The 27,186-nt window shown below is 34.8% G+C and overlaps 5 protein-coding genes and 1 long non-coding RNA gene across 8 annotated transcripts in view; 3 read left to right on the forward strand and 3 right to left on the reverse strand.

The window, feature by feature from the left end:
- LOC134199939 (uncharacterized protein K02A2.6-like) overlaps positions 1-27,186 on the reverse strand; it is a 933,609-nt gene that overhangs the window by 874,888 nt on the left and 31,535 nt on the right. The gene's annotated exons all lie outside the window — the stretch shown is intronic.
- On the forward strand, positions 1,347-8,032 carry LOC101745385 (protein FAM50 homolog). Its single transcript, XM_004927915.5, has 6 exons — positions 1,347-1,889; positions 2,314-2,415; positions 3,911-4,115; positions 5,045-5,199; positions 5,566-5,678; positions 6,049-8,032. Exons 1-6 carry the CDS (start codon positions 1,545-1,547, stop codon positions 6,146-6,148), a joined length of 1,020 nt encoding a protein of 339 aa, XP_004927972.1. The 5' UTR covers positions 1,347-1,544; the 3' UTR covers positions 6,149-8,032.
- On the reverse strand, positions 8,014-13,997 carry Dhdds (dehydrodolichyl diphosphate synthase). Of its 2 annotated transcripts, none has more exons than XM_012691670.4 (5): positions 13,557-13,997; positions 13,283-13,416; positions 10,505-10,653; positions 9,497-9,672; positions 8,014-8,629 (listed from the first exon to the last, which is right to left on the reverse strand). In XM_012691670.4, the coding sequence occupies exons 1-5, from the start codon at positions 13,746-13,748 to the stop codon at positions 8,426-8,428; spliced, it is 855 nt and encodes a 284-aa protein (XP_012547124.1). In that variant the 5' UTR covers positions 13,749-13,997; the 3' UTR covers positions 8,014-8,425.
- Positions 19,798-21,141, forward strand: LOC134199959 (uncharacterized). Its single transcript, XR_009974658.1, has 2 exons — positions 19,798-20,060; positions 20,179-21,141. It is a non-coding gene; the product is annotated as an uncharacterized LOC134199959 (long non-coding RNA).
- On the forward strand, positions 22,704-24,420 carry LOC101741936 (RNA transcription, translation and transport factor protein). Its single transcript, XM_004933834.5, has 4 exons — positions 22,704-22,924; positions 23,002-23,226; positions 23,569-23,652; positions 23,961-24,420. Exons 1-4 carry the CDS (start codon positions 22,855-22,857, stop codon positions 24,257-24,259), a joined length of 678 nt encoding a protein of 225 aa, XP_004933891.1. The 5' UTR covers positions 22,704-22,854; the 3' UTR covers positions 24,260-24,420.
- LOC692908 (translocase of inner mitochondrial membrane 8 homolog b) lies at positions 25,489-26,358 on the reverse strand (the record flags this gene model as incomplete). Its single annotated transcript, NM_001046751.1, is given in 2 exon segments — positions 25,489-25,987; positions 26,185-26,358. Coding segments are annotated over 2 exon segments (270 nt in total). The 3' UTR covers positions 25,489-25,813.

Here is a 27,186-nt window from a genome sequence, read left to right on the forward strand (position 1 = left end):
ATATTAAATAATAATTTTGTCATTTATATTACTAAATAACACATATAGACCAGGGTCGATAATTTTTAAAACCAAAAAAAAAATTAGTAGGATGAAACCCATTAGAAAAGGAGGGGAATATTATAAAAATGAAAGAAAAAATAATTTACGGGCGATCTGAGGTCGGGAAGGGGATGGGGGGAGGGGGGGGGGGGTGGGTTAAGGGTAAAAAACGGTTTTTCTCGATTTCCGGCAAAACTAAAAGTCCTATGGAATAAAGTCAAATGGTCAAATGGCGAAGTTGTAGGTAATAAAAAGATCTAAAACTTTTGTATTTACACTTTTTTCATATAACCTCAAAATTTATGTGAAAAGTTCAAAAAACCAAGCTTTTGGTTTTTTATTTTTATCTTTTTCAAAAAAAAATCTTTTTTCACGAAATTTGGTGAAAACTTACTTTTTATGTCCGAAATACACTGTAACTTATTTGATTAGAAAGATTTATTTTTTCACCTTATTTTGAATTAATATCGTAAAAGCACCCTAATTTTCAATCGAAAATTCACCCGTAAAAACATCAGCTTTTTTCAAAAAGTTGGTATGTTTTCTATTCGTTAAAATCTCTACTTTCCGATGGTGAAAAAAAAAATGTTACTATAGTAAATCTGAGTAAATCTTCTCAGAAAATGCAAATAATCGAAAAAAAACTCGAAATCGATTATTTTTTATTATTATTATATACAATTTTTAATTTTAAAATTTACTCTTCAATTACTCGGAAAATGTAAGATTACATGTTACATTGATAAAAAAAAATTGCAAATCAAAATATACTTTAACAAACAAATAGTTAATAAAACTAATATTTAATAAGACGTCTACAATATTTGGAGAAAGTTGTCGAATCTTCTTTAAATTATATGCGTAGATGCCTTGTTGCAACTTGAATAATAAAACTACTACTACTTGTTTTATTTTGTCTATTTTGTGTTTCTTCGGGTTTCAATGTGTAATAACGGTGGCTTATTGACTGTTTAGTAACTGTGAAAGTGCACAAATGTGGGAAAATGAAACAAAGCCACAGAATGTAACTTGTCGGGATCCTTCGAAAAGTCCACTGAAAAAGTCTCAGTAAATGACCACCATTTTACTGAGATTTTATTTCATCCCATGACATTTCATCTCATTTTATATGATTTAATTTCAATTCATTTCATTTTATTTCACGCCATGTTTCATGTTAATCAACTTCATTTCATTTATTAAAATCATTTTTCATATAAAAAAATATAAAAAATTAGGCTGTATCGTATGATACCTTTGCCTTTCCAATTGGAAAATAAAACTACTACCACTACTACTGTCAATTGTCACTTAATAAATATAAATTATCAGTGGTTTAAGTGTGATGTGATAAGTGATAAGTCAAAAATATTTCACACAAGTGCATTTTTGATAAGGTTTGGAGAAAAAATCTAACACGCGTTAAACTAAAGAATTTAAAGAATACCTTACTACTAACTACTATACTACTAATACCTGTGAAAAATCTAATCAAGAGAACCATGGCGCATTATAAAGGAGCTGCCTCTGAAGCTGGCAGAGCCATGCATCTGATGAAAAAAAGAGAAAAAGCACAGCAAGAAATAGAATTACGCAAAAAGAAGATAGAAGAAGATCTCAAAATCGACAATATTGAGAACAAGTTTGCCACACACTATGACGCCGTTGAGCAGCAGCTAAAAAGTTCAACTATTGGTCTTGTTACTCTTGATGAAATGAAAGCAAAACAAGAACATATAGTTAGGGAAAGAGAAAAAAAATTGGCCCAAAAAAAGGCTGAGAAAGAGAAGGAAAGGCAAAAGGAAATTGAAGCAAAACAGGCTCAAAAGAATAAACAAAAGAGGCAGGTATGCTGCACTAAATTACATATTCACGTTCTTATCATTTTGTAAAACAAATACAATGTTTTAAGTATACCTAATTACAGTGAAATGTGGCTGTTAAAATTTTAATTACTACTTAATAATAGTAAAAGACAAAGTTACTAAAAAATGCCTAAATTACCTAACATTTGAATTAAATGAGAATTAAAATTCAACATATTTGTAATTCAATATATTTAAGACTTCAAAATCATGCTTTAAAGGGAGTGGTGATATTCAATCACCACTTACCAAATCATGTAGGCTATCAAAATGTGGAGTACACTTATAGATATAAACTCTCTGAAAAAATGGTTAATTTGAAAATAGTTATTTATGCTGCACAACATAATATTTGCAATTACTATAAATAATTTAAAAAAATAATTGGCCATCCTTTTGTTTTAAGATTCAAGCACTCTCATTTAATATGAATGAGGAAGAAGAAGAGGATGATGCAGAAACTGAAGAAGAGAAACCAGAAAAGAGTTGGAAAGAAAAAGAGGAGCCAGTATGTATACTATACTATTATTGCAAGAAATGTCTTCTTCATTAATCCATAGTTCTTAACAAAAGATGTGCTTCATAATCTATATATTAATACGTGAAGCAAAAACTTTGTATCCCTTTTTAAGAAAATTGCGCGGACGGAGGAGTATGAAATTTTCCACACTTATAGAGAATATAGAGAAGAAGTGCACAATGCTAATATTTTTTTAAAATAATGCATAAAAGATACAATAAAACAATAAAGAAAACATTACACACACTACATACCATGTACACATGACGCAGACATGCATGCATACTATTTATTGTCAAACTTTGGTTCTTGACGTCTGTTGTCAAATTGAGAATAGATTAAATATTGTTTGTCTTTATTTTTTATAATGTAATCTTGGCGAAATTTGTGATTATAGAAGTATAAAGTACAATCATAATAGTGTACAAACTTACAATTCCAATTAATTATAGTCGAATTTCGACTACTGCGGGACCTCTAGTTATTGATAAATTGAACTCATTAAATATAACATAATATGATGTTGATTTATGTTATTAATAGTTGACTAAATTAATTTACTTAACATGTTAACATTTGAAGTAGTTGTGATATAAAGAATAAGACTTCCGGTGCATTTGTATCTTGCGATGCAGTGATGTTTGAATCACACTGGCAGGTACCAATTTTTATGATTAATTTTTAATGATGTACTTAACAAATGTTCATAACGTAACATACATAGGAATAACATCATGTAATAAAAATGAAAGCCGCAAAATTATAATTTGCGTAATTACTGGTGGTAGGACGTTTCATGAGTCTGCACAGGTAGATACCACCGCTGTGTTTATTTTTGTTGTGAAGCTGTAACGCGTTTCGGTTTGAAGGGTTGAGTAGTCATTGCAACTGTACTAAGACCTTAGAATTCATATCTTAAGGTGGGTGGTGGCATTTATGTTGTAGATGTCTATAGGCTCCAGTAACCATTTGACACCCAATGGGCTATGATCTCATCCACACACCTAAGCAATAAATAAAAATAATATATTATATATATAGGTTTAATATATTATATAGGTTTCAACTTACTTTTGCTAAACACTTTTGCAAACTCCTGTGTACATTTGCTTCCTTCTCATTTTGACCATTGTAATTCTACTAATATCTTCCCTAATTCCTTTCTGTATTACCTAATGGTGTCAAAACATTATTGTGCACATATTATTGATACCATAATCATAACTAAAACAACAACTAATCAATGATGCATTCTATTGTAAAGGCACTATTGGTATATTTAATGTAATACTTTAATCTCAAATATTAGGAGAAAACTATTTACATTCTTTGTATCCACTTAACACCAGGAAGGCCACAAGCCGTCTAGTCATTAAATTACACTAAAAAAAATGTTTTAGTCAAATAATTAAACAATTTTGCACTTAATATTTGCAGAAATTAAAAAAATTTACCAAATATTATATTTTTTCTAATTCAACAGATACTAAAAAAGATAAAAAAGAACCCTGATGTGGATACATCGTTTCTACCAGACAGAGAAAGAGAAGAAGCGGATTTGAAATTAAGGGAAGAACTCAGATTGGAATGGGTAATGACACAGGCCAGTCTCAAAGATGAACCAATCACAGTTACATTCAGCTATTGGGATGGATCTGGCCATAGAAGAAATGTTACACTTAAAAAAGGTAAAATGTCATATTGAAAGTAGCAACTATGCCGGTATTGAAATCCTGTAGGCAAATAGTTTTTTTTGTAATGAAATATCTTCTTAACACATGTTCACAAATGAAAATCGATTATGTAAAAAAATAAATATTTGTATCTACACAGCATTAAGTTAAGCCATAAAACATTTAACTGTCTAATTTATTGCAGCTTTGAAATCAATGAAAAACTTATTTTCTGTATATTTTCTCGAAACTTTATCAGATAATAATAACTGTTATTCAGTGGTTTATGTATGTTTCTGTTGGTATTGTAAGCCATTATAACAAGATAGTTTTATCATGTTACACAAAACACTATAGTCTATAGTAGTGTACCTAATACACTGTTGACATACACAAAGCTTTTTTCTCTTACTCAGTTTTATAAAAAATAATGGAGTGGAAAAATAAAATAATGGACATATATTACTATGTCCACTGTAAAAGGGTAATACCATCTGACTGGTTTGTAATTACATAAACCTTATAAACTTATCTATTCACAGCGGTGGCCCTCATTTTATTTATCTATAAATCTATGGTAGCCACTTAGGGGGCGCCCATAAATTACGTGAGGTGTTTAAGGGGGGGAGGGGGTCGAGTCAAATCTCATTTAATCTTACATTGGAGAGAGGGGGGATCTCGGCAAATATCACGCAATTTTTTTTCTGATTGAAACAAAAAAATTATAATTAATTATGTACGTAATTTATGGACGCCCCCTTAGATCATATTTGCAGTTAGTGCCCATCTATGAAAACATTTCAAAAACAATCTATAAAAGCAAATTAGCATAATGTTTCCAATAAAAGACCTGAAAATACCTAGAGAAACATCATTCCATGATCCCTAATAATTGTGAAGTTTTATAATGTACAAAACGAACTTGTCATGACATTTATTTTTAGGTAATTCCATATACCAATTCTTACAACGGTGCTTAGACGCTCTGAGGCCAGAGTTTAGTGAATTGAAGACAATCTCTGCTGATCAACTAATGTATGTGAAGGAAGATCTTATATTACCACATCACTACACATTCTACGACTTCATTGTTACAAAGGTAAAACAAATTTTGAGAGATCACTTAGTGTTAATTAAATTATGTAAAAGGCTGTTTCCTAACTAAAATATTATATGGATAGTGAATTGTGAACTAAAATTAGTTGGTGTTTGTTTAGGCTAGCAAACTTTTATTTCAAACTTAGCATAAAATATCCATTGTTTCATTCAATTGAGGATCTTTTGGCTCAAGCTTGGTGATAGCAACAGTTTAAAGCATTACCCTAAAAATAGAAATTAATTGTCAATTGAAAGCTTATGTGGTAAGACGAAAAAACACCATGAATTAATTGTCCGAATAGTTGATATACAATTTAGATTTCCAACTCCCTGTGAATAATACTCCCTGTATTTTCGGTTTTTTCAGGCTAGAGGTAAAAGTGGTCCACTGTTCCAATTTGATGCATCAGATGATGTGAGACTTGTCAATGATGCCACCCAAGAGAAGCAAGACTCGCATGCCGGAAAAGTTTTACTAAGGTTTGTAATACATAATTATTTTTTTCCTTAACTAATCGTTGATAGCTTAAGGGGCTACTCGAAATAAGCTAGGACTGGTAGGTGAGCTCACGAGCTCAACCTGAGAGAATTGCTAACACTAGCCCTAGCAAGAGCAGTGCTGAATCTACAACTGGATAAGAATCGCGACTCATTGAGAAGATCCGGAGGTTGTGTCTATGGGAAAGACATGAAAATATTCTCATCAATTTCTGTCAGTCCTAATGGTAAATAATTCAAAATTAATGGAGGAGATTATTGTTTTTTGTATATATTATCAACTATTAATATTTCACATCTTAATTTCAATTTTTTTGGAGTGATTTCTATAACATTTCATATTAATTTTCAGATCTTGGTATGAGAGAAATAAGCACATTTTTCCAGCATCGAGATGGGAGCCATATGACCCAACAAAAACTTATTCGAAATATACTATTAAAGGAAAATAATCAAGTGTTTGAATCATTATTAATAGGGATTAATGATTGAAAAATCTAGATCTATCTAAATCTAAATCTAGATCTATCTAGAAAATAAATGTTTCTTAACATTGGGTTTAAAAAAATAATTAAGATAAAATAATAATAATAAGCGTTTGAAGTCGTCGTGGCCTAAAGGATAAGCCGTCCGGTGCATTCGTGTTGAGCGATGCAACGGTGTTCGACTCCCAGGCGGGTACCAATTTTTCTAATGAAATACGTATTGGACAAATGTTCACGATTGACTTCCACCGTGAAGAACATCGTGTATTAAAAATCAAACCCACAAAATTATAATTTGCGTAATTACTGGTGGTAGGACCTCTTGTGAGTCCACGCGGGTAGGTACCACCGCCCTGCCTATATCTGTCGTGAAGCAGTAATGCGTTTCGGTTTGAAGGGTGGGTGGGGTAACCGTTGTAACTATACTGAGATCTTACAACTTATATCTCAAGGTGGGTGGCGCATTTACGTTATATACGTACGGGCTACAGTAACCACTTAACACTAGATGGGTTGTGAGCTCGTCCACCCATGTAAGCAATTTTTTTTTTTTTTTTTAAAACTTTTAGACGCTGCACTCGACGATGTAGTGTGCAATTCTTCGTATCCCAAATATTTCTCTCATCTCAAAGCAAAATATCGCTGGCTCGAACGGCTCGTCTCTCAAAACACTCGTATATCGAGGTACCACTGTATTCGGCTTTGGATTAAACATAAATCTACGGTGTTTCCCGAGCGCTATGATATATCTTTCTTCGAACGAAGTTTACGGAGCGCACTCAGTGGTGGGACAGTGGCTTGTCTCTGCCCCTGGCAGGGTCTTTAAGTGGCGGCAACTGCTCACCATCAAATGGGCAATATACTTGTTGGCCTACAAGGGCAAAAAAAACTTGTTCACGAATAGCCTCCATGACGCAGGAATGACTTCAGGAAACCAAACCTGCAAATATTGTTTTACTGACGTAGGTAATCAATGTCTATACGGCTAGGCTCTACCCTCTTGTATTTCTATCAGGAAGTATTTCGCCTAAAATTCTATCCTGATGATTTGGATCACAGTACTTCATAGAATTACAACAGGATTTTATCTACCGAATCGTTCCAACGTCTCATAAATGCTAAAGTATGTGTTACACATAAAATTGAGGCCTATAAAATCAAAGGCAGCTAAATCCAAGTCTGTCAAATATTCAGGTAAACTACAAAAATCGGCCCTAAACACGTCATTAAGAATCCTCTCGATCCATCGAAGTACTGCTCTTGCTAGGGCCAGTGTTAGCAACACTCCCGGCTTGAGAAGCTGAAATAACTTGTTCGGATAACTACGATATTCTTTATTTTAAAGCAGATTTATAAAGAATGAGAATATTACTAAAAATCTGAATTTTAAATGATAAAACTTCGTTTATTAGTACTTAGTACAGAGTAAAAATAAGATTTTTGAACTGAATTTGTTAGAGATTTATCTGCATTTGTTATAACATGAAAACACTAAAGCGGGTCCAACTAACTAAACAAGATAGCGCCGTTGTTAGTTAATCCATTTCACGACATTAAGGCGTTTAGCTGCCTTTGATTTTATAGGCCTCAATTGTAGTAATTATTTGATGCATATTTGGTAACATCCAAAAAAATACTGAAATCGGTCGATATCACATCGCAATAAAATTTCCAGACTTGTAACCGGTCACAAATAATCGATATTGTAAAACTGAATTGTTAAATTATTTATATATGAAAAAAACTACTGTACAAGCTTATGTGTGTTTAAAAACATATCAATAAAGATAAAAATTTGTAATGTATAACTGAAATGTAGCAATAAAACTGTCTTTTTCACAACCACATAAATGCGATATTTTATTATATTTATTATGCTAATTAAAACCAAACCTAAATCTTAGGAATAAAAACACAATACAAAAAGCAAGTAACTATAAATTAACTGTTTGATAATAATTTATTTATATTAGGTATATATTTATTCATAACATACATAGTCTCTTAATTTTGTTTGTTTGACTATGTAATAGAATACAAAAAAACAAAATTATTTCGGCCCACATTGGGTTTAACTGCTATACAACAATATATGGAAGTAAAGTTAACCTTTTTAGAAAAATACACCATACTATCATTAAGATGCAAAGTAGCATTAATCACTATGTGATTAACGCCTATTGTATTCACGTTAAATAGTTGAAGCGTTCCGTTTGATATACTTCATAGTATTAATACGGAACATCAACTAATATATTTTGTTAGTTCTTGAGCTCTTCTTTGCTCTAAATATTTCAAAAATTCCTTCTTTTCGTGCGCCGTTTCATTGGTGTCTTCCGCTTTTATTGGAGGTGCATTTCTCTGAAAATGTATAATGGCCGCCAATAGATTCCAAATCGTGAATTCTGGCCACAATACATCCGTGAAATAGAGAACGGTATTCGAAATCTAAAAAAAAGAACAATATTAAAAAAGCCACTTCATGCGAATTAAATGATTTTTATCTTATAATAATGTTGAAATGTTTGGGAGATACAGTCTACTCCTTATTTCTATCAACCCGCCACCAGGGCAGTCACCCACAGTGAATTTCTAAAGAATCCAACAAATACTCTATAGCCTTCTAGAGTTACCCCTATATTTCTGCAGTGCTATGATATCTCCTTCAAAGTAAGTTTGAAAAGGAACCCTGATTTTGCTAATATTTATCATTGGTTATTAATTATATTATCAATATTTATCATCATTACTTGTTATTGGTCCACACGCACAGTGGACTTTGTTATACACTCATCTATCATGAACGAGAGTAAAAAAGTTTACCCCATAATACATGCAATGTACTTGGGTACATAAACAAAATTTATAATATATTCAGACATAAGGAAAATGTCATGCTGCGAAGTACCTACTAGTGGTTAACTAATGACGACATATTTACATTATACACCTTATTAAATTTATACCTAAATTCGTCATGAGGAAAGGAGTTTTTTGTTCAACATGACTCTTAGAACTATAAATTTATAATGTAGTAAATTAAACTCAGACTTTTGGTTTTAATAAACATGACATTAGCCAAGTAACGAATTATCAATCATGGTGGTGAAGCATAGTGTGCCCCTGGAAGTTTGTCACACCATTTTGTTGCAAACACAAAATGTGATTGGTTTATAACACCAGTCCGATTTCAGCTTCATTTCTGAAAGTGAGCCATTGCATTGTATGTCTATACTTCAGAATTGTTTAACCCAGGGCGGACCATTCACCGTTCATCGAAGGTTGCAGAAAATAAAACTTAAAATAAGTAATGACCTGCCAAAGCATAAAATCGGATAGCCTAACTTCTCCTGATGTTCTAACAAGCAATTCAGGCTCTCCAAGATCCAGTGATTGAGAAATCAGTTCTTCATCTATATTTTCTGGAGAAATTTTATTTTCTTTGACTCCGTCAATTATACGTGAAGCTGCTCTGCTTATTTCATCACGACCTGTAAATAACAATATTGAAGTAAAATTACCAATATTCACCAAATTACAATGAACAATTTTGAAAAAAAAAAAAAGGATTTTATTGATTGGTTTTTGACATTAAGCAATTTGAGAGTTTTTCTGAAGTTTTGCATGAAATTAATGTTATGACGTTTTCCAAAAACAAGGTCAATCGAGTTATGTGAGAATAACAATATTTTTTGTTACTTTGTTCTGACATTGCAACAGGTTCATGACCCTCGTTATTGCGGTCGGAACTTTAATACATTGTAGTTAATGTATTAAAGTATTACAATTATTTTTTAAAATAAGGAATGGTTAACTTTGTTGAGTAACCATCATTCTTTTTCTTTATGTCAATGCAATGTCTTAATTAGTGTGACTTTATTTGCATTTCTAGGTAATAATGTGAAAAACTGCATTGTTTATTGCTGTGCATAAACAGCTTACAATTATGTACTTATATGCCTAAACTAAATGAGGAGATCCGTAGAAGAACGAAGGTTGCTGACATAGCCCGTAGAATTAGTGAACTGAAGTGGCAATGGGTCGGCCACACAGCACGAAGAGAGGACGGTCGATGGGGCAGAAAGATCCTGGAGTGGCGACCACGTACTGGCAAGCGCAGTGTGGGACGGCCACCTACTAGATGGACCGACGACCTAGTAAAAAGCGCTGGGTCTCGTTGGATGCAGGTGGCAATGGACCGGTCGCACTGGAAATCTATTGGAGAGGCCTATGTTCAGCAGTGGACGGCGATAGGCTGAAATGATGATGATGATGCCTAAACTAAAACGGCCATAATTTAACATAATCAAAGTTGAACTTAACCTGTGTAGGCATAAGCAATGTTCAAACAAAGCCTGTTGTTATCTTTGGTTGCGAGCATGACCTTCGAAACTAAACTTCTCAAGTGCTCCGGTAACAATGAGAGTCGCCCAGCCACATGTACTCGTACACCCCACTCATCAATTTGATCACTTAAAATGAAAAGCAATTGTAAAATGAATTAAAATATATATATACACATAATCCTTGCTGATGCAAATCTTGCTGGACGAGCTCACAGCCCACCTGATGTTAAGTACTTACTGGAGCCCATAGACATCTACAACTTTTAAAATGCTATTTTACGGACAAACTAAATACAGATGGCGACTCAACATTATTAATTGCAAAATCATTTTTCAATGATTGTTTGGATGATTCCAAATTTTCCTTTTATAGTTTTACCTGTAGCTTAAAATAACTAATAAAATTAACATCCTTATTCAACATATTATTTTTCTACTTAGCTAGTGCAATAAATACTATCAATCTATATTATACTATAAATGCTATCAAATAACACAATCAATTCAAGTTGCGGGTCTTATTACAATGGTATTGTATAATATCATCAGAGTGTGAACATGTATCATCGATTTTCTATTATTGCAGTTTCTTTTTTTCTTCCTACCTATTCTAGTAACTACATGGGGTTATACTAGATTCGCCGAGTGAGTAGTTGAGTTCACGGGGCTCTAACCTTTTTGTTTCGGTACTGGGGCCGAACCTCTTAGAAGGTACCCGCGCCTAGGGGGCGCCCGGGGTATGTGGGACTTGACGATCTGCAAGGTGTTTGGAGCAGTGTGCGGGCCCAAAGAATTGTAGGGCCCTAATGTACTAAACGACTCCCCTGCAGTCTTATACCCGACGTCTGATCTCCGTCCGGGGTCAGAACCTAGTCAGAGTAAGGGGTTCCCGCGGTCAACACTACAACTAGACACGCGGCGCCACCCCGAGGACGCCCGACCGACGGGTCGTCGAGCCGATAGTCGACGACCAACGACGCCTGTCTCCGCGGTACGGAGGCCCTACCAGACCGCCCGGGCGATGTCGCTGGTGTTCCGGGATACTCAGCTGGGCCAGAACCAGCCTGCCGGATCGGAACGTGATACACCGCTGACCGGTTTGCTCTTCCACAGTAGGTTTGAAGTCGTCGTGGCCTTAGGGATAGACGTCCGGTGCATTCGTGTTGAGCGATGCACCGGTGTTCAAGTCAATTCAATTTTTTTTCAATTTTCAATTTTTCTAATGAAATACGTACTCAACAAATATTCACGATTGACTTCCACGGTGAAGGAATAACAACGTGTAATAAAAATCAAACCCGCAAAATTATAATTTTTTCTTATCCTCTCGGCTCGTTTTTACATCTCATGACCGGCAAGAACAGATCGCGCAAAAACTAAAAAAAATTACCTCCAAATGCTTAGACCTTAGCTTTTCTGCAGTCAATTTTGGTTTGTTAACAAACAAACTAACCTTAAGAATGATAAAATTGTCAAAATATATTTTTTTGTAAGACCAAAAAAATTTAAGAATTTTCCACCTAGCTTTCTTTGAAGGTCAATTTTAGCCAAAGTAGCCCGTTAAGCTTTTTTTTATTGATTATGAAAGCTAAGAGTCTAGCGCATTTTTTAAAGTTACTTAGAAACTTATTTAATCACCTGTTTAGATTTTTTATTTAAAGTTGAAAATGTAAGTCTAATTCACAGACCGTAAATTTTTCTTTTTAACCCAAAATCTTTGCAACTTCCATAAAAGTTACGAAGCTGATTATTTTATGTGTAAAAGAACAACTTGTAGAATTAGTTGCAAATTAGAGAATATAAGATAAATTAGAGAATTAGTTGCAAAAAAAGTCTCGAAAAATCTAATTTTTTTTTTATTTTAAGTGGGCCATGTCGAAAATTCTCCAAAATTAGAAAAAAATTCATAACTCGAAAACTATCAAATATCGCGGAACATACATGGGGGTGATTCGGATACCTCACAACACGAGGGAACTAAATATTTTTTTGGACATCAATGTTCTGGCCACTCTTTATATTATAACTATATCTATACATATATCTCAAGGTGGGTGGCGCATTTACGTCGTAGATGTTTATGGGCTCCAGTAACCACTTAACACCATGTGGGCCCGGGCCACGACAAAAGTATAGTCTGCGTAGCAAACTACCCTCAGATTCGGGAGAGGAGCACGAAGGGCGCCCCGCAGGACCCAGTCGTAGCCGATGTTTCACGAGAGAGGGCCAAGGACCGACCCCTGTGGAACATCGCACTCGACACCATCAAAGCAAAGCACCATCCCACCGTACCCGGTGCACACGACTCACAAATACACATTAGGCTACCACAACTTCAATAAAAGTACACTGAGTGTCTTACTGATAAAACCAATGGCACCTTCATAGTTGACACTATCTTATGTAAAAATCGTTATCTAAAGCCCAAATAACAATTTAATTTTCATCTGATGAAAATACATAAATATTTTGAAACAACATATAATTTCATTAGTTTTTTACCAAAAGCTGTTGAAAATTTTGACTCAATTGGATAAATTAAACATAATCAGACCGAACGAGTAGAACCAAGAAATATTTGATTTATTTTAAAAATATCACTCATTGTTCAAACTATACGATTTGATCTCATTACATTTCAATATAATAATGGAACCTACTATCCTTCATTGACCAGCAGAGAATGCTTTCCTTAGACGTGAAGTCCACCACTGTACCCTTGATGATGTATGAATAAATTAATATTTATATTTACATTTCATCCAAGAGATTTTGGAATTTTTCTCGAGCCAATTCCATAAGTGCATCAACTTCTTCTTTGCTTCTCTTAAAGTTTTCTATGCTGAATGCATAAACAGTTACCTCAGGTATTCCTAAATCAAGGCACCACTGAAAACAGAATGTGTGAACTAATTTAAATTTATCAAACCTTTTAGTATTCTAAAATATTCTTAAATAATATTTTATTAAAAACTTAAAATTAACTTAGACTAACTAAGCAATAAAATACATTAAATATTTTTTTGCACCTTTAAGGTTTCAGAAAGCTTGTCAAAACCTTTATGATGACCAGTACTCTTGTCGACACTATTTTTTTTCGCGTAACGTCTGTTTCCATCCATTATGAATGCTATGTGTTGGGGTACTCGGCCGGTCTTTATTACTTTGATACAAAATAGTTGGAAAAATGATACACAGTTTTCTTTTATCCACAAAGACATCGTTAAAGAATTCACCAAAGCGAATATCGGTGTACATAAACGTAAAAATAATACGGTACGCGAAAACCACAACTTTAGCTTAGTATACAATATACAAATATACAATGTAGTTGAATGTAGCTTAGAAATACAGATATATGTTAATTTACACTTTATTCAACGTCAACCATCCACCAAACCATAGCTTATAAACTTGACATATTAAGTGTTTAATGTATGTATAAGCGTATAATCTATGCACTGCTAAAGTGTTCTATACACGTTCCATCTTGCTGTACGTCCCGCCAAAGCCATGCACGATCCACGATGCAAAAGTACCAAGAATAGGCTTAACGTACGTCGATAATCATTGTCGATATTAATTGTTTGCTGGATTTACACGATCAATTTTGCATCCAGCGAGCGCCCCCAGCACTGCGAACGTCGTGCAGATAGACAGTGAATAACGTGGACGTACATCAGAGCGGTCCTGCGTCGTGCGTGCTTGATCGTGTATAGACTTGTTGTACAGCAGATTTAACATATAAAGCTTGTTTCGAGAGGAGACTGCACGTCCCATTCCGACAGGAGCCCTCTTCTTCGATATAGCGAAGGCGTTCGACAAAGTCTGGCACAACGGTTTGATATACAAACTGTATAACATGGGAGTGCCAGACAGACTCGTGCTCATCATACGAGACTACTTGTCGAACCGTTCGTTCCAATATCGAGTCGAGGGAACGCGTTCCCGGCCCCGTCACGTCACAGCCGGAGTCCCGCAAGGCTCCGCTCTCTCCCCGTTACTATTTAGTTTGTATATCAACGATATACCCCGGTCTCCGGAGACCCATCTGGCGCTCTTCGCCGATGACACCGCCATCTACTACTCGTGTAGGAAGAAGGCGTTGCTTCATCGACGACTTCAGACCGCGGCTACCACCATGGGACAGTGGTTCCGGAAGTGGCGCATCGACATTAACCCCACGAAAAGCACAGCGGTGCTCTTCAAAAGGGGTCGCCCTCCGAACACCACGCTGAGCATCCCCCTCCCGACTAGGCGCGTCAATACCCCCGCCCCCGCCGTTCGCCCAATCACGATGTTCGACCAGCCCATACCGTGGGCCCCGAAGGTCAAATATTTAGGCGTCACCCTCGACAGTAGGATGACATTCCGCCCCCACATCAAGACGGTACGCGATCGTGCCGCCTTCATTCTAGGACGTCTCTACCCGATGATATGTAGGCGAAGTAAAATGTCCCTTAGAAATAAGGTGACACTCTACAAAACTTGCATACGCCCCGTCATGACCTATGCAAGTGTAGTGTTCGCTCACGCGGCCCGCACTCACTTAAAGTCATTCCAAATTATTCAATCCCGTTTTTGCAGGATAGCCGTCGGAGCCCCGTGGTTCGTCAGGAACGTCGACCTCCATGACGACCTGGACTTAGAGTCCATCAGTAAGTATCTGCAGTCGGCGTCCATGCGCCACTTCGATAAAGCGGCACGACATGAGAACCCTCTCATCGTGGCCGCCGGTAACTACATTCCCGATCCTGCGGACAGAATGGAAAGCAGTCGACGTCGCCCAAAACACGTCATCTCGGACCCGCCCGATCCACTAACGGTGCTTTTAGGTAATTCAAGCACCGGTCACCGTTCTCGTCGAACCCGTCGCTTGCGACGAAGGGCTCGACGAGTAAATTAACTCTCAGACACAGCCCACTGAGTTTCTCGCCGGATCTTCTCAGTGGGTCGCGTTTCCGATCCGGTGGTAGATTCTGCGAAGCACGACTCTTGCTAGGGTTCGTGTTAGCAACATCGTCAGGTTTGAGCCCCGTGAGCTCACCTACTAAAGTTAGGGCTACGCTGATATAGCCGCTAGGGCTATCAGCTTAGGTAGGAAAAAAAAAAAAAAAGACTGCACGTCAAAATGATCGTGAAACACTTTCAAGATTTATTGAAAGATATAAGGTCCACACATGTTTGTGGAATGTCTCAAGCGCAGACTATATGAATAAACCAAAAATAATGAACGTATTACAATTTTTAGGCCCATTTTAGGGGAAGCTGCAACGATTGATAGCGTGCGTAAAAAAATATATTAATTATTTGAGTATATTCTGCACATTTAAAATAATAAAAAAATGATCCAAAACCTCTTGCTATTTTTTGCCTCTCTTCTGCTGCTGCTGACATCAGAAGAACTCCCATTTTTTGGCGTTTTGATAAAACAGCTGGCATTTTAAATAAATTAAAACCCTCTCATTTAATTCGTTCGATTTATTCTCATCACGCTTGATGCGCGCACGATAGTCTGTATGCTACATCCAGCACCGCGGCCTTGAGCTGCCGTACAGCCGGGATAGACCTGACTACAAGCCAAAAAATTAAGGAGAAGTAGTTCTTTTTTCCAACAGGAAAGACTCCCCGTGCAGACTCAAGAGGTCCAACCATCCGTAATTACACAAATTAAAATATTGAATTTCATTACATGATGTTATTCCTTCACCGTGGAAGTCAATCGTGAACATTTGTTAGGTACGTATTTCATTAGAAAAATTGGTACCCGCTTGCGGGATTCGAAAGCGGTACATCGCTAGATACGAATGCACCGGAAGTCTTATCCTTTAGGCCACGACGAGTTCAAAACTGTTTCCATGCAGAAAAATAATTGTGACATTTCAACAATTAAAACCAAAATTTGTTGATATCCAATCAACCAATCTAATGGTGAAACTAAATTGTCTACTCGTATATTCAAAAAAATACCGAAGGCGATAAAACATTTGTGTCCGATGACGAATTGTATCAATGACATAGGAGCTGTGGCCATTAAAACACAATTACTCTCTACCGAAAGCATCGATAATTCATGTAATATTGACCGAGCCTGATCAACCAGCCATTTAACTTAGCTTAAGTATATATACTTAGTGTGGCCATTAATACTGCTACAATTAAAAATAAAATATTACATTTGAATTTGGAATCTGTCATTTTTATATGAATGCTCATTGAATTTTCTCATTTTGGCGCCAATACATTGTACAATATTTTGCGATATTAAAATGGAGTGGGGTGATAAAGAGAACCGAATTGCTGTGATTGCATTACACAAAGTAGGTATGGAGCCAAATGTGATTTTTGGAGTTTACTCCTTTAGAATCGATTTACATATATAGGCCCGGGGTATGAAAATTATGGGGACCAAAATCGTACTAGCATGTCACACGAAATGCGTTATGCGCCTGATTGGCTCCTGATTGCGTGATGCGTGCGCGCGCCAATCAGGAGCCAACGCGCGGCCGCGTTATCGCAGGTGACGCCGGGCTGCTGCGCCGGCAGTCCGCCACAAAGCCTCGTACTGATCGCGCGTTTCTCTCATTATTGTATTTTCATATATTTGTTAGTCGTTTGTTTTGTGTCTCGTTAATTTGTTAATAATCTGTAGTGTATCGTGTTGTCGTAATATAGAACTATTTCTCGTATTGTTTCGTTTAATTTTTTATATCCAGTAAACTCCAGTCGTGCGTCGGAGCGGACACACACACTTTTTAAAACTCTCCATACGCTTGGTATTACTAAAATATTTGTGTACCGGCCTATTAACAGGTGCAATGAGACCTCCTCTGTTTGTGACAGAAAAAGATCTGGCCGTCCACGTACTGTTCGTACGAAAAAGGTGGTCAAAGCAGTAAGGGAAAGAATTCGAAGAAATCCTGTCCGAAAGCAAAAGATTTTATCTCGGGAGATGAAGTTACAACCTAGAACCATGTCGCGTATTTTAAAAGATGACTTAGGACTTGCAGCCTATACGAGACGTACTGGTCATTTCTTAACTGATAATTTAAAAGAGAATAGGGTGGTAAAATCGAAACAACTAGGTACTGAAGCGGTACGCAAAGGGAGGTCATAGAAAATTTTGTTTACGGGTGAGATTTTTTTTACAATTGAGCAACATTTTAACAAACATAATGACCGTATTTATTCTCAAAGCTCTAAGGAAGCTTCCCAATTAATCGACCGAGTCCAACGTGGGCTCTATCCAACTTCAGTGATGGTTTGGTGGGGTATTAGTTATGAAGGAGTGACTGAGCCATACTTTTGTGAAAAAGGTATCAAAACATCGGCACAAGTGTATCAAGATACCATTCTTGAGAAGGTAGTGAAGCCCCTTAACAACACCATGTTCAATAATCAACAATGTTCCTTCCAGCAAGACTCGGCGCCAGGTCATAAAGCTCGGTCTACGCAGTCTTGGTTGGAAACGAACGTTTCGGAATTCATCAGAGCTGAAGACTGGCCGTCGTCTAGTCCCGATCTTAATCCGCTGGATTATGATTTATGGTCAGTTTTAGAGAGTACGGCTTGCTCTAAACGCCATGATAATTTGGAGTCCCTGAAACAATCCATACCATTGGCAGTGAAAATTTTTCCCATGGAAAGAGTGCATGCTTCTATTGATAACTGGCCTCAACGTTTAAAGGACTGTATTGCAGCCAATGGAGACCACTTCGAATAAGCTTTTTAAACATTAAATTGTTTTATATTTATCTATTAAACTAACACACTGTAAAAGTAATAAATGTTATTTGCAATAGATTTTTTTTTCCTTTGTCTCAATATTTATGGCAAGACTAGGTACATATAAATAATTTGTGTATGCTATAGGCCTTACTAGACGGATTCAGCGCAGACAAGATTTAGGTGAAACGTTGAACAAAATCACTATAGAAAGGTGAACGCTTAGAGTATACATAAGCTTGCTTATGTATACTCTAAGGTGAATGAAGTTAGCCCCTCAAAAAAATTTTTTTTTCCTATTTTATACTTATTTTCTATTAATTCGTTTGTTCATCATTTGTTCATGATTATTCACTGTTAATAATTGTTTGTTCTGCATTTATTTATTTAAAAAAAATATTTAAAAATATACCTACAAGTTAGCCCCTCTAATGCAATTTTATAATATTTTTTCATCCTTAATGACTCGTAAATATTCATTTTCGATTGTTCTTATATAAAACACGTTTGTTCTCTTTCGAAATTACTCGTTTTTTGTTTAATTTACTATTTTTATTAGTTGAATAAATGTATGCAAAATATGTGTACTGCGCATGCGTCAACTATAATGCCTAAACTTTCTACGCGGTTTTAATCGTGAAAAAAAAACAAATATAAATCCTGACGGAGCAATTAATTGGTATACAGTTTAATTAAAAAAATTAAAAAATAAATAAATGAAATAATGTGCATTGGCGTTAAGTTAGACCAAATACATTTTTTCCATCCTCTTACCTATCGTATTAAAATGTTATTTTACTAATGTTAGGAATATAATTTCGACTGTGTAAAAAAACTTATTTTATTGTATACCTATATTATCTCTTGAAAGATAAATAATGAACATATTTACTTATTTGTTTATATTACCTGTGTGAACTCCCTTCTGAACATCTTTTTTATACTTTCATAATGATAAGTAGGAGGATGGAAAAAATGTATTTGGTCTAACTTAACGCCAATGCACATTATTTAATTTTTTATTTTTTTTTTTAATTAAACTGTATACCAATTAATTGCTCCTTCAGGATTTATATTTGTTTTTTTTCACGATTAAAACCGCGTAAAAAGTTTAGGCATTATAGTTGACGCATGCGCAGTACACATATTTTGCATACATTTATTCAACTAATAAAAATAGTAAATTAAACAAAAAACGAGTAATTTCGAAAGAGAACAAACGTGTTTTATATAAGAACAATCGAAAATGAATATTTACGAGTCATTAAGGATGAAAAAATATTAAAAATTGCATTAGAGGGGCTAACTTGTAGGTATATTTTTAAATATATTTTTTAAATAAATAAATGCAGAACAAACAATTATTAACAGTGAACAATCATGAACAAATGATGAACAAACGAATTAATAGAAAATAAGTATAAAATAGGAAAAAAAAATTTTTTTGAGGGGTTAACTTCATTCACCTTATACTCTAAGGGTGAACGAATGGGGTTGGCCGGTTAAAGCTTTTCTCAGATGTCGCCGGCGTAGCTTGTTCCCTTGTAACAGATAGCCGCCATTTTGTGTGTTTTGTGTTCGTGATATTTCGGCATTTTGTGACTTTGATACGGTTCTTTTTACTTTCTAAGTAGTGCTAAACAGTTTTACAACATGTATTCCAACTGGATAGTTAAAGAATTAAAAAATGAGTTGAGAAAACGTGGTGCATCTTTACGAGGAAAAAAAGTGGATTTTGTCGAAAGTTACAATGTTGATGTTTTATTTTAACTTAAAAAACTTCTCTCAAACTGTTTCCGGTAGCTATTGTAATAATAATATTAAATTGTGTACCTTAGGAACTTTATTCCTTGTAGCACGTGCAAAAAGAATTGCTCATATTACACACATTACCTACCAACTAATGTATTATTTTACTTTTTTCAGATTAGAGCTAGGTATATGACCAAAATTTTAATTTTGAAACAAAATGAAAAAATTGCTCTAGCAAAATATGCTAATATATATGATTTGCTAGTGGAGCCATGTGGCATTTTCATTAGACAAGAGCGCCCATATCTTGCTGCATCTCCTGATGGTGTGTTGGGCGAAGAAACTATAATTGAAGTGAAATGTCCTTATGCTAGCAGAAAACATGAAATAAATATAACAACGGTGCCTTACTTAGAACAATGTAACGGGATATTGTCTCTAAAAAAAACCTGCCATATTATTATCCAATCCAAGGGCAGTTATACTGCTCAGGCAAAACATACTGCAACTTGGTCATTTACACCTACAAGGACATCAAAGTGATTTATGTTGAAAAAGACAATAATTTTATAAATAATATGTTAAATAAATTATTTTATAAATAATATAGTTAAATTAATTAATCTTTTATGAAAATATTTTCAAAGAAGCATTGTATGAAAAATATCTGTATTTAGTCCGGTCAATTTAGACCAAAAAATGAGAGTGAAGTTACATAAAGTCCCAACAAGCTGAATTTCAGTGAAATTGTTCAAAATATAATTATAAACAATGTCTAGAAGTTCCCCATCATTCCCCTGTAAGGAATTTTTTTTATTCAAGGTCAAAGGTCAAAAAAATAAGTTTTTCGCGATTTTCAGCAAAACGGTAAGTTTTATCATAAAAGTACTTCAGACAAAAATTGTAGACCATAAAATTATCTATAAAAAATGTATCAATACTTTTTATCTTACGAGCCACCGTTTCTGAGATATAACGATTCAAAAAGTTATAAAAGTTGTTATCGCCATAATATGCATGAGTACGCCACGTATATACATCTAGAGTTGTTATATTTTATATGATATATATAATAGCTATATATAATAAGTCCTTAAAAAAACTACCTGTTTAGATAAGCATCGATATGCATGTTTCGTTAAAAATACTAAAAATAAAAAACAAGTTCAATTAGCTTGTCTTCCTCCAACCTCAGTTGCTGCTCACCAACATCTTTTTCGAGTATATTACCAAGTTCAAGTGTGGCTTGGTTATCAGCTAGACCCTACAGACTGGGGTTGGAAGTTGGTCAACAATATATTAGAGCCAGTTCAAACTTTACTTCCACCTGCGCCGGAAAAACTGAAGTGAAAACGGAAGAAATGAAGATGAAGAAGAAGCAGGAGAAGAAGAATAAGAAGAAGATCAAGAAGAAGAACAAGAATTTGAAACTTACGAATAAGACGAATAAACTTCAACACTTTTTTTAATTTACATCGCTTTTATCTTTCCCAATCTGAAAATTTCCGTTATTATGCAATAGTTTTACATTAAACAGGATCACAACTGACCCGTGGAGTAAGCCTACTGGGGAAACCACGTTAAAAAAACGCGCTAAGTACACTACCTCATAGGTGTCGTGGAAACGTGTGCTATGTGAACCCTCTGACTAGCTAATTTTTGATCTATCTTTAACTGAACACCTGGGATTTGTGATTTACCTTTTAAAAAAGATGGCATATTTATACTAATTCCTTTAGGGGCAAACAGATCCTGTACATTAAAACCTCTGTCTGCGATAATACTATCTCCAGAATCACAAATCTGGAGCAGCTTACTTCGTTCTAGTATCTGTCGATCACTTGCAGAACCAGCGTAGCCGTTTAAAACATATGATAATAATCCCCCTGGTGAAGCTCCTACCAAAAATTTCACGGTATTTTTATGTTTATAACAACTAAATGACGCTATTTGAGCATCAGGTTGACTAGGCTTCTGTATGCCTATTTCAGTCCCATATATAATCACCCTTGTGGAGGGATAATGTGTTCTAAAACAATTAGGCATATAATAATTTAATAAGCTGCGGCTAGGGCAAATGTCAATTAGGCTCTAGATATCACTGACAAAATTTATCCATGTTACAACAATATTAGACACTTCAGTTTTACTTAATTCAAAATCTGTTGTGTTTCTTCTAAGCTTAATTAGTAACATTAAAAATTGATCTTCTCTTGATATGCCGACCACTCTACTCCAGCGAGTTTTTATAGTCAGATTCCACAAAGTGTTTACGACATAACCTCGAATTTTTTGTGGGAGTACTTTTTTCGTGTCAAATGGCCTTTAACCGCAGTCTTCCAATTTTCTTGTCCTTCGAGAATTGATGTACTCCAATTTCTGAGGATATTGGCACAAAACAACGCGTCATTGTGCTTAAAATAATTTTTAATCAAAAGTTCCAATACAAATATTGAATGTTATGGGAACAATGCACACCAGCGCCACTTTGACAGTAGCCAACCCCATTTATTTCGCTCATCTAAAAGAAGCAGTTGATCGGAGTGTTACACTAATTTAAGTGTGAATTATTTTTTGTTGCGTTATAATAAAAAAATAATACAATTTCAATTATCTAATGTCTTAGATCTACTCATTTTGGTACAAATCAAATGGTTTTTGTTGAAAAGATTAATTATTCGATATTTCGATCTCAGATCGCGTTCCTAATGTCAATTGTCAAATATTGGTCTCTACCATAGATTATACACTTATGTCTACTATCTATGCTATCGTCATGTCGAATTGCATTTGGTTAATTTTGTGAAATTTACTACAATTTGCTATCTAAAAACTTACAGTTTTTTAACAATGTCAAATTTATTTAAATTGAAACTAAGTGCATTAGGTCATCCAAATCCAGAGTTCTTTAACTGCGAAGGTTTTGTTTAATTTGATGACCCGTTCGTTAAAACTCGTGAGTGAAGATTGTAAATAACAAGTCTCTGCAATTTTTAGATGAGAAGGAGTACAGAAGTGTGGTGCTGTGGTTAGAAGATCAAAAAATAAGGCATTACAAAATTGAGGACCGAGAAGGGTTGAGAAATATTGATTCCGATTTCTGGAAGGAGGCATACAATACGTATCAGAAAGATTTGGTGAGTCCAGCGGCAGAAGGGACGCTGAATGAACAACTCAATTGGCTATTGTCGTATGCGGTGCGGTTGGAATACGCGGATAATGGTAAACAGAAAATTTTAATTAAATATTTCATGTCAAATTATTTCTTTACTTGCTACCGTATTTTTCTTTTTTAATACTTAGACATTTAAACAAGCTCATTGCCCAATTGATATTAAGTCGTTACGGGAGCATACAGAGATAACTTGAATGCTGCATGTTTGAGACATGAAGTCTAAGACTCCATTAAAACATAGCAATTATTCCACCCTTCAGACTAGAACACAAGGCTCTCCTCTGCGTCATAAATAGGCAGGGTGGTGGTGTTTACCCATGTGGGTTTACAAAATGCTCTATGATCAGTAATCATCAAAATTTATAAGAATGTCTAATTTTATTTTACAGTTGACAAATATAAAAATGCTAAAGTTGAAGAGAAAAAGAAAGCTCCCAATGTCGTGTCTTCTAATCCATTAGACAATCTGGACTGTAAGTACATCCATAATAAAATTTAGAAAAACATTTTAATTTCTAACTATCAAAAACTAATTTTGTAATTACAATTAAATAATTAAACTTGTTTAAATAATTGCCAACAAGAATTGAATTTGTTACTAATGGTTCTAAAATTTTATTAATATGTTAGCTTAGATTATCTTGATTCTTCTTTATTTCTAATGCTTTTAATATTCCAAACTTCAACTTCAATTCTTTAATAAAATTCCGTTGAGGCCCTGATCTCTATACTCATCACGTTTCTTTGGTGATCTTTGGTAATATTCCAAATCTATTTTCAGTCTCAAGTCAAGCATTCAAAGCAGGTGTCAACAGAGTCTGTACAGTAGCGAGCATTGGTCCTCATCCAGATCCTAAAATAAGACTTGCTGCCTTAGCCAAAGTACTGAAAACTTCTCCGCATCCGGAACCCCTACAAACTGAAGTCAATTTAGTTAATCAACCCTCAGATGTGTTAAAGTTACTGTTTGTTCAGGATCTTAGAAATTTACAAACAAAAATTAATGAAGCTTTAGTTGCTGTCCAAACTGTTACTGCTGACCCTCGAACTGATACCAAACTCGGTCGAGTAGGAAGATAAAATGTTCTTCACTAAAATTTTGTAAAATTATCTTAACATTTTCTTCACGAAATCACAATGGCGAAGAACTGAAGCTATTGTTTTTATACTATGTTATGTAAAACCATATTAAAATGATAATAATTGATCTGCTGAGTACTAAAAATAAACTGTGCATTAAATTTCGTTTTTTCATTTAGATTTTTATTTTTATTTGGGTTATACCAATTTAACTTTAGTCTTATTCACTTTTTTATTGTTAAGATGTATGTAATGTAAACCTGAGGCTTGTGGTCTAAGTCTTATTGGTGGTCGTTCTACACTTCAAACCAGAATGACCAGAATGACTTATTATTATATACTAGTTATTATGGGTAGTGTTGGTATGTTGTTGGCATGTGCAGGCTCACAAGGCTCCCCTGTACCACCCATAAAATTGGTTTAGTTTTATTTGTTGGTGTTGTAAGCAGACCAGCAAACATCTAGTAGCTGCTTAATACTACATAGATTAGTAAGTTACAGCAATAACAAGATAACTGAAAAAGTTTTAAATTGAAATATGTACTCTTTTTATCTTATGTTTCTGTAGAATGTTCAGAATGTTAATTACATAATAATTCGTAAGTTTTATAATCAAGGATGTGTAAAAATAAATTTGATAAACATCAAAATTAAATATTCTTGGTAGTGAAGGAATAACATAGTGTAATAAAAATCAAATCTGCAAAATTATAATTTGCATTACTGGTGGGAGGAGCTAGAACAGACTGCCCAAGACCAATACAAATGGAAAATTTTGATTCGAGCCCTACACCCCAGCAGAGGGTAATAGGAAAGCATGATGATGATGACTGGTGGTAGGATATTTTGTGAGTCAGTGCAGTTAAGTTTCAGTACCCTAACTACTTCTGCAATGAAGCAGTGATGCTTTTTGGTTTGAATGGCGGGGCAGCCATTGTAACTATACTGAGACCTTAGAGGTTATATCTCAAGGTGGGTGGCGCATTTACGTTGTAGATGTCTATGGGCTCCAGTAACCACCTAACACCAGATGGGCTGAGAGTTCAGCCAGTGATCTTTATAAAAAAAATTCAATTTATTGTATTAAGGGAAATGGAAGGTCATACACATTGAGGCAACAATATTTATTATTGGAAAATTATCTTTGTTGCATATTTCTAACATATAATCAAGCAGAATTACCTATGTAATAAAGCTGAACTAATATTAGATGTCTGTTCTGAACCAATAAGATTCAAGCTTGAACTAAAAGGCTCTTTCCACATAAATTTTGTATTGGAGCTATCAAAGTACAATATGCATTAGAGGGAAATAGATAATTACGTCAGACTAGCACGGATGTGTATTATGGCCTGTGCATTACAAACAACAATTACATGCTCAAATTCAGATTTCCTAAGTCTAAGTATGCAAAATTATTATTATTACACAATAACAGTGAAACAGTCAATCATCAACAGTAATTTACTAATCTACTATTACACTAATATAAATTTATAGTTCTCATTGTATTACTTTATGAACTGAAACTGAAAGTTTCAGATATTTTAGACATCAATGCATTCCGCCTCCCTTTTCTAGCATCTGTGCAAATCTATTTGTTATTAATAGTGAGGTATCAATGAATCTTTCCACACAGTTTGTGATACATGTTTCGGTCCGAGAGTCCAGCTTAGCTCCAGGTTTTTCAATACACTTGTCCCAACAGAAACTATTGAATTCGTGTATCTGAAAAATACAACAAAATCATCTAAAGTTAATTGAAACGTCTTTGTTCTACTTGGACATATCTCTAACTTAACAGTAATGCCTATTAATTTAACATGTTTATTAATATAAAAATGATTTAAAGAAACAAAATATTTTTGGTATTTATTAGATATTCAGCGATTCCTATTGCAATAAAACAATATTCTTTATATTACCTGTGCTTGGAACTGTGCCTTTTGTTTTTCTTGTATTAAGAAATCCTGAAGTTCGGAATCTGCACCTTTTGGACTAGGAAAATCAATGTCGCTCATTTTTGTCTTTTGCTGAGTATTGTATTTTTATATCTGAAATATTCCACCAAACTTGACCAAACTAGAAGTTTTGAGGTTATTCTTGTTTAATTCATCCATTGGACAGGCAAAGGAAACACAGACCATTATCGACAAAATTTTTGTTATTACAGTAGAAGTCATGTATAATTCATAAAACGGAATGAAATAAAAAATTTATATTCCCACTTTTGCACTATCAATTCGATGCTTTTATATAATTCATTCTTTCATCAATTCAATTTCACTTATATATGAGTCGTCTATTATCAAAGGTGGCAATCTGTGCATTTGGACAAAAAAAATTTATTGATATTTCAATACAGATTTATTTGAATATAATCGTCTCCTTCAAAGAATACGGTTCAAAACCTGCATTAAATAAAGGTTAATAGTTAACCTGTTATTTATCTAAGATGTCGTTCCGAAGAGTTTTGTGACTGCCAATGGAATACAAAGTCAATAATTCGTTTTTCTGATTTACCAATCATTGTCCAAAAGTCAGATTGCCGCCTGTGGCTTGTAATATATGAGTCGACTATGACTCATATATTACAAGCCACAGGATTTAAAACTAGCCATAGACACCCAATTCGAGTGCATTTAAATGTTTGTACAGCCCTAATATTTTGCGCGAGCTGCTGAGATTCTTGCTGGGCTGATACTATGGACTAAATTTTATATCGAACTCTTCGATGAATACGGTGACCTGTAGTTTAGCTGTTGCTAGCGTTACAACTAGTAGCACCCGTTCTGTAGTCGTCGTGGCCTAAAGGATAAGACATCCGGTGCATTCGTGTGTAGCGATGCACCGGTGTTCGAATCCCGCAGGCGGGTACCAATTTTTCTAATGAAATACGTACTCAACAAATGTTCACGATTGACTTC

The sequence above is a fragment of the Bombyx mori genome, chromosome 13 (assembly GCF_030269925.1).
Source record: "Bombyx mori chromosome 13, ASM3026992v2".
NCBI lineage: Eukaryota > Metazoa > Arthropoda > Insecta > Lepidoptera > Bombycidae > Bombyx > Bombyx mori.

Bases quoted from the DNA above. Each gene is read 5' to 3' on its own strand.
- LOC101741936 (XM_004933834.5), top strand. From the start codon at position 22,855: ATGTCAAATTTATTTAAATTGAAACTAAGTGCATTAGGTCATCCAAAT. The intron at 23,227-23,568 runs GTAAACAGAAAA...TTTATTTTACAG, and splicing joins GTTGGAATACGCGGATAATG to TTGACAAATATAAAAATGCT. The intron at 23,653-23,960 runs GTAAGTACATCC...ATCTATTTTCAG, and splicing joins TCCATTAGACAATCTGGACT to TCTCAAGTCAAGCATTCAAA.
- Dhdds (XM_012691670.4), bottom strand. From the start codon at position 13,748: ATGTCTTTGTGGATAAAAGAAAACTGTGTATCATTTTTCCAACTATTT. The intron at 13,417-13,556 runs GTGCAAAAAAAT...TTCTGTTTTCAG, and splicing joins AGCTTTCTGAAACCTTAAAG to TGGTGCCTTGATTTAGGAAT. The intron at 8,630-9,496 runs GTCATTACTTAT...TCTTTTTTTTAG, and splicing joins CCGATTTTATGCTTTGGCAG to ATTTCGAATACCGTTCTCTA.
- LOC101745385 (XM_004927915.5), top strand. From the start codon at position 1,545: ATGGCGCATTATAAAGGAGCTGCCTCTGAAGCTGGCAGAGCCATGCAT. The intron at 1,890-2,313 runs GTATGCTGCACT...TTTTGTTTTAAG, and splicing joins AGAATAAACAAAAGAGGCAG to ATTCAAGCACTCTCATTTAA. The intron at 2,416-3,910 runs GTATGTATACTA...CTAATTCAACAG, and splicing joins GGAAAGAAAAAGAGGAGCCA to ATACTAAAAAAGATAAAAAA.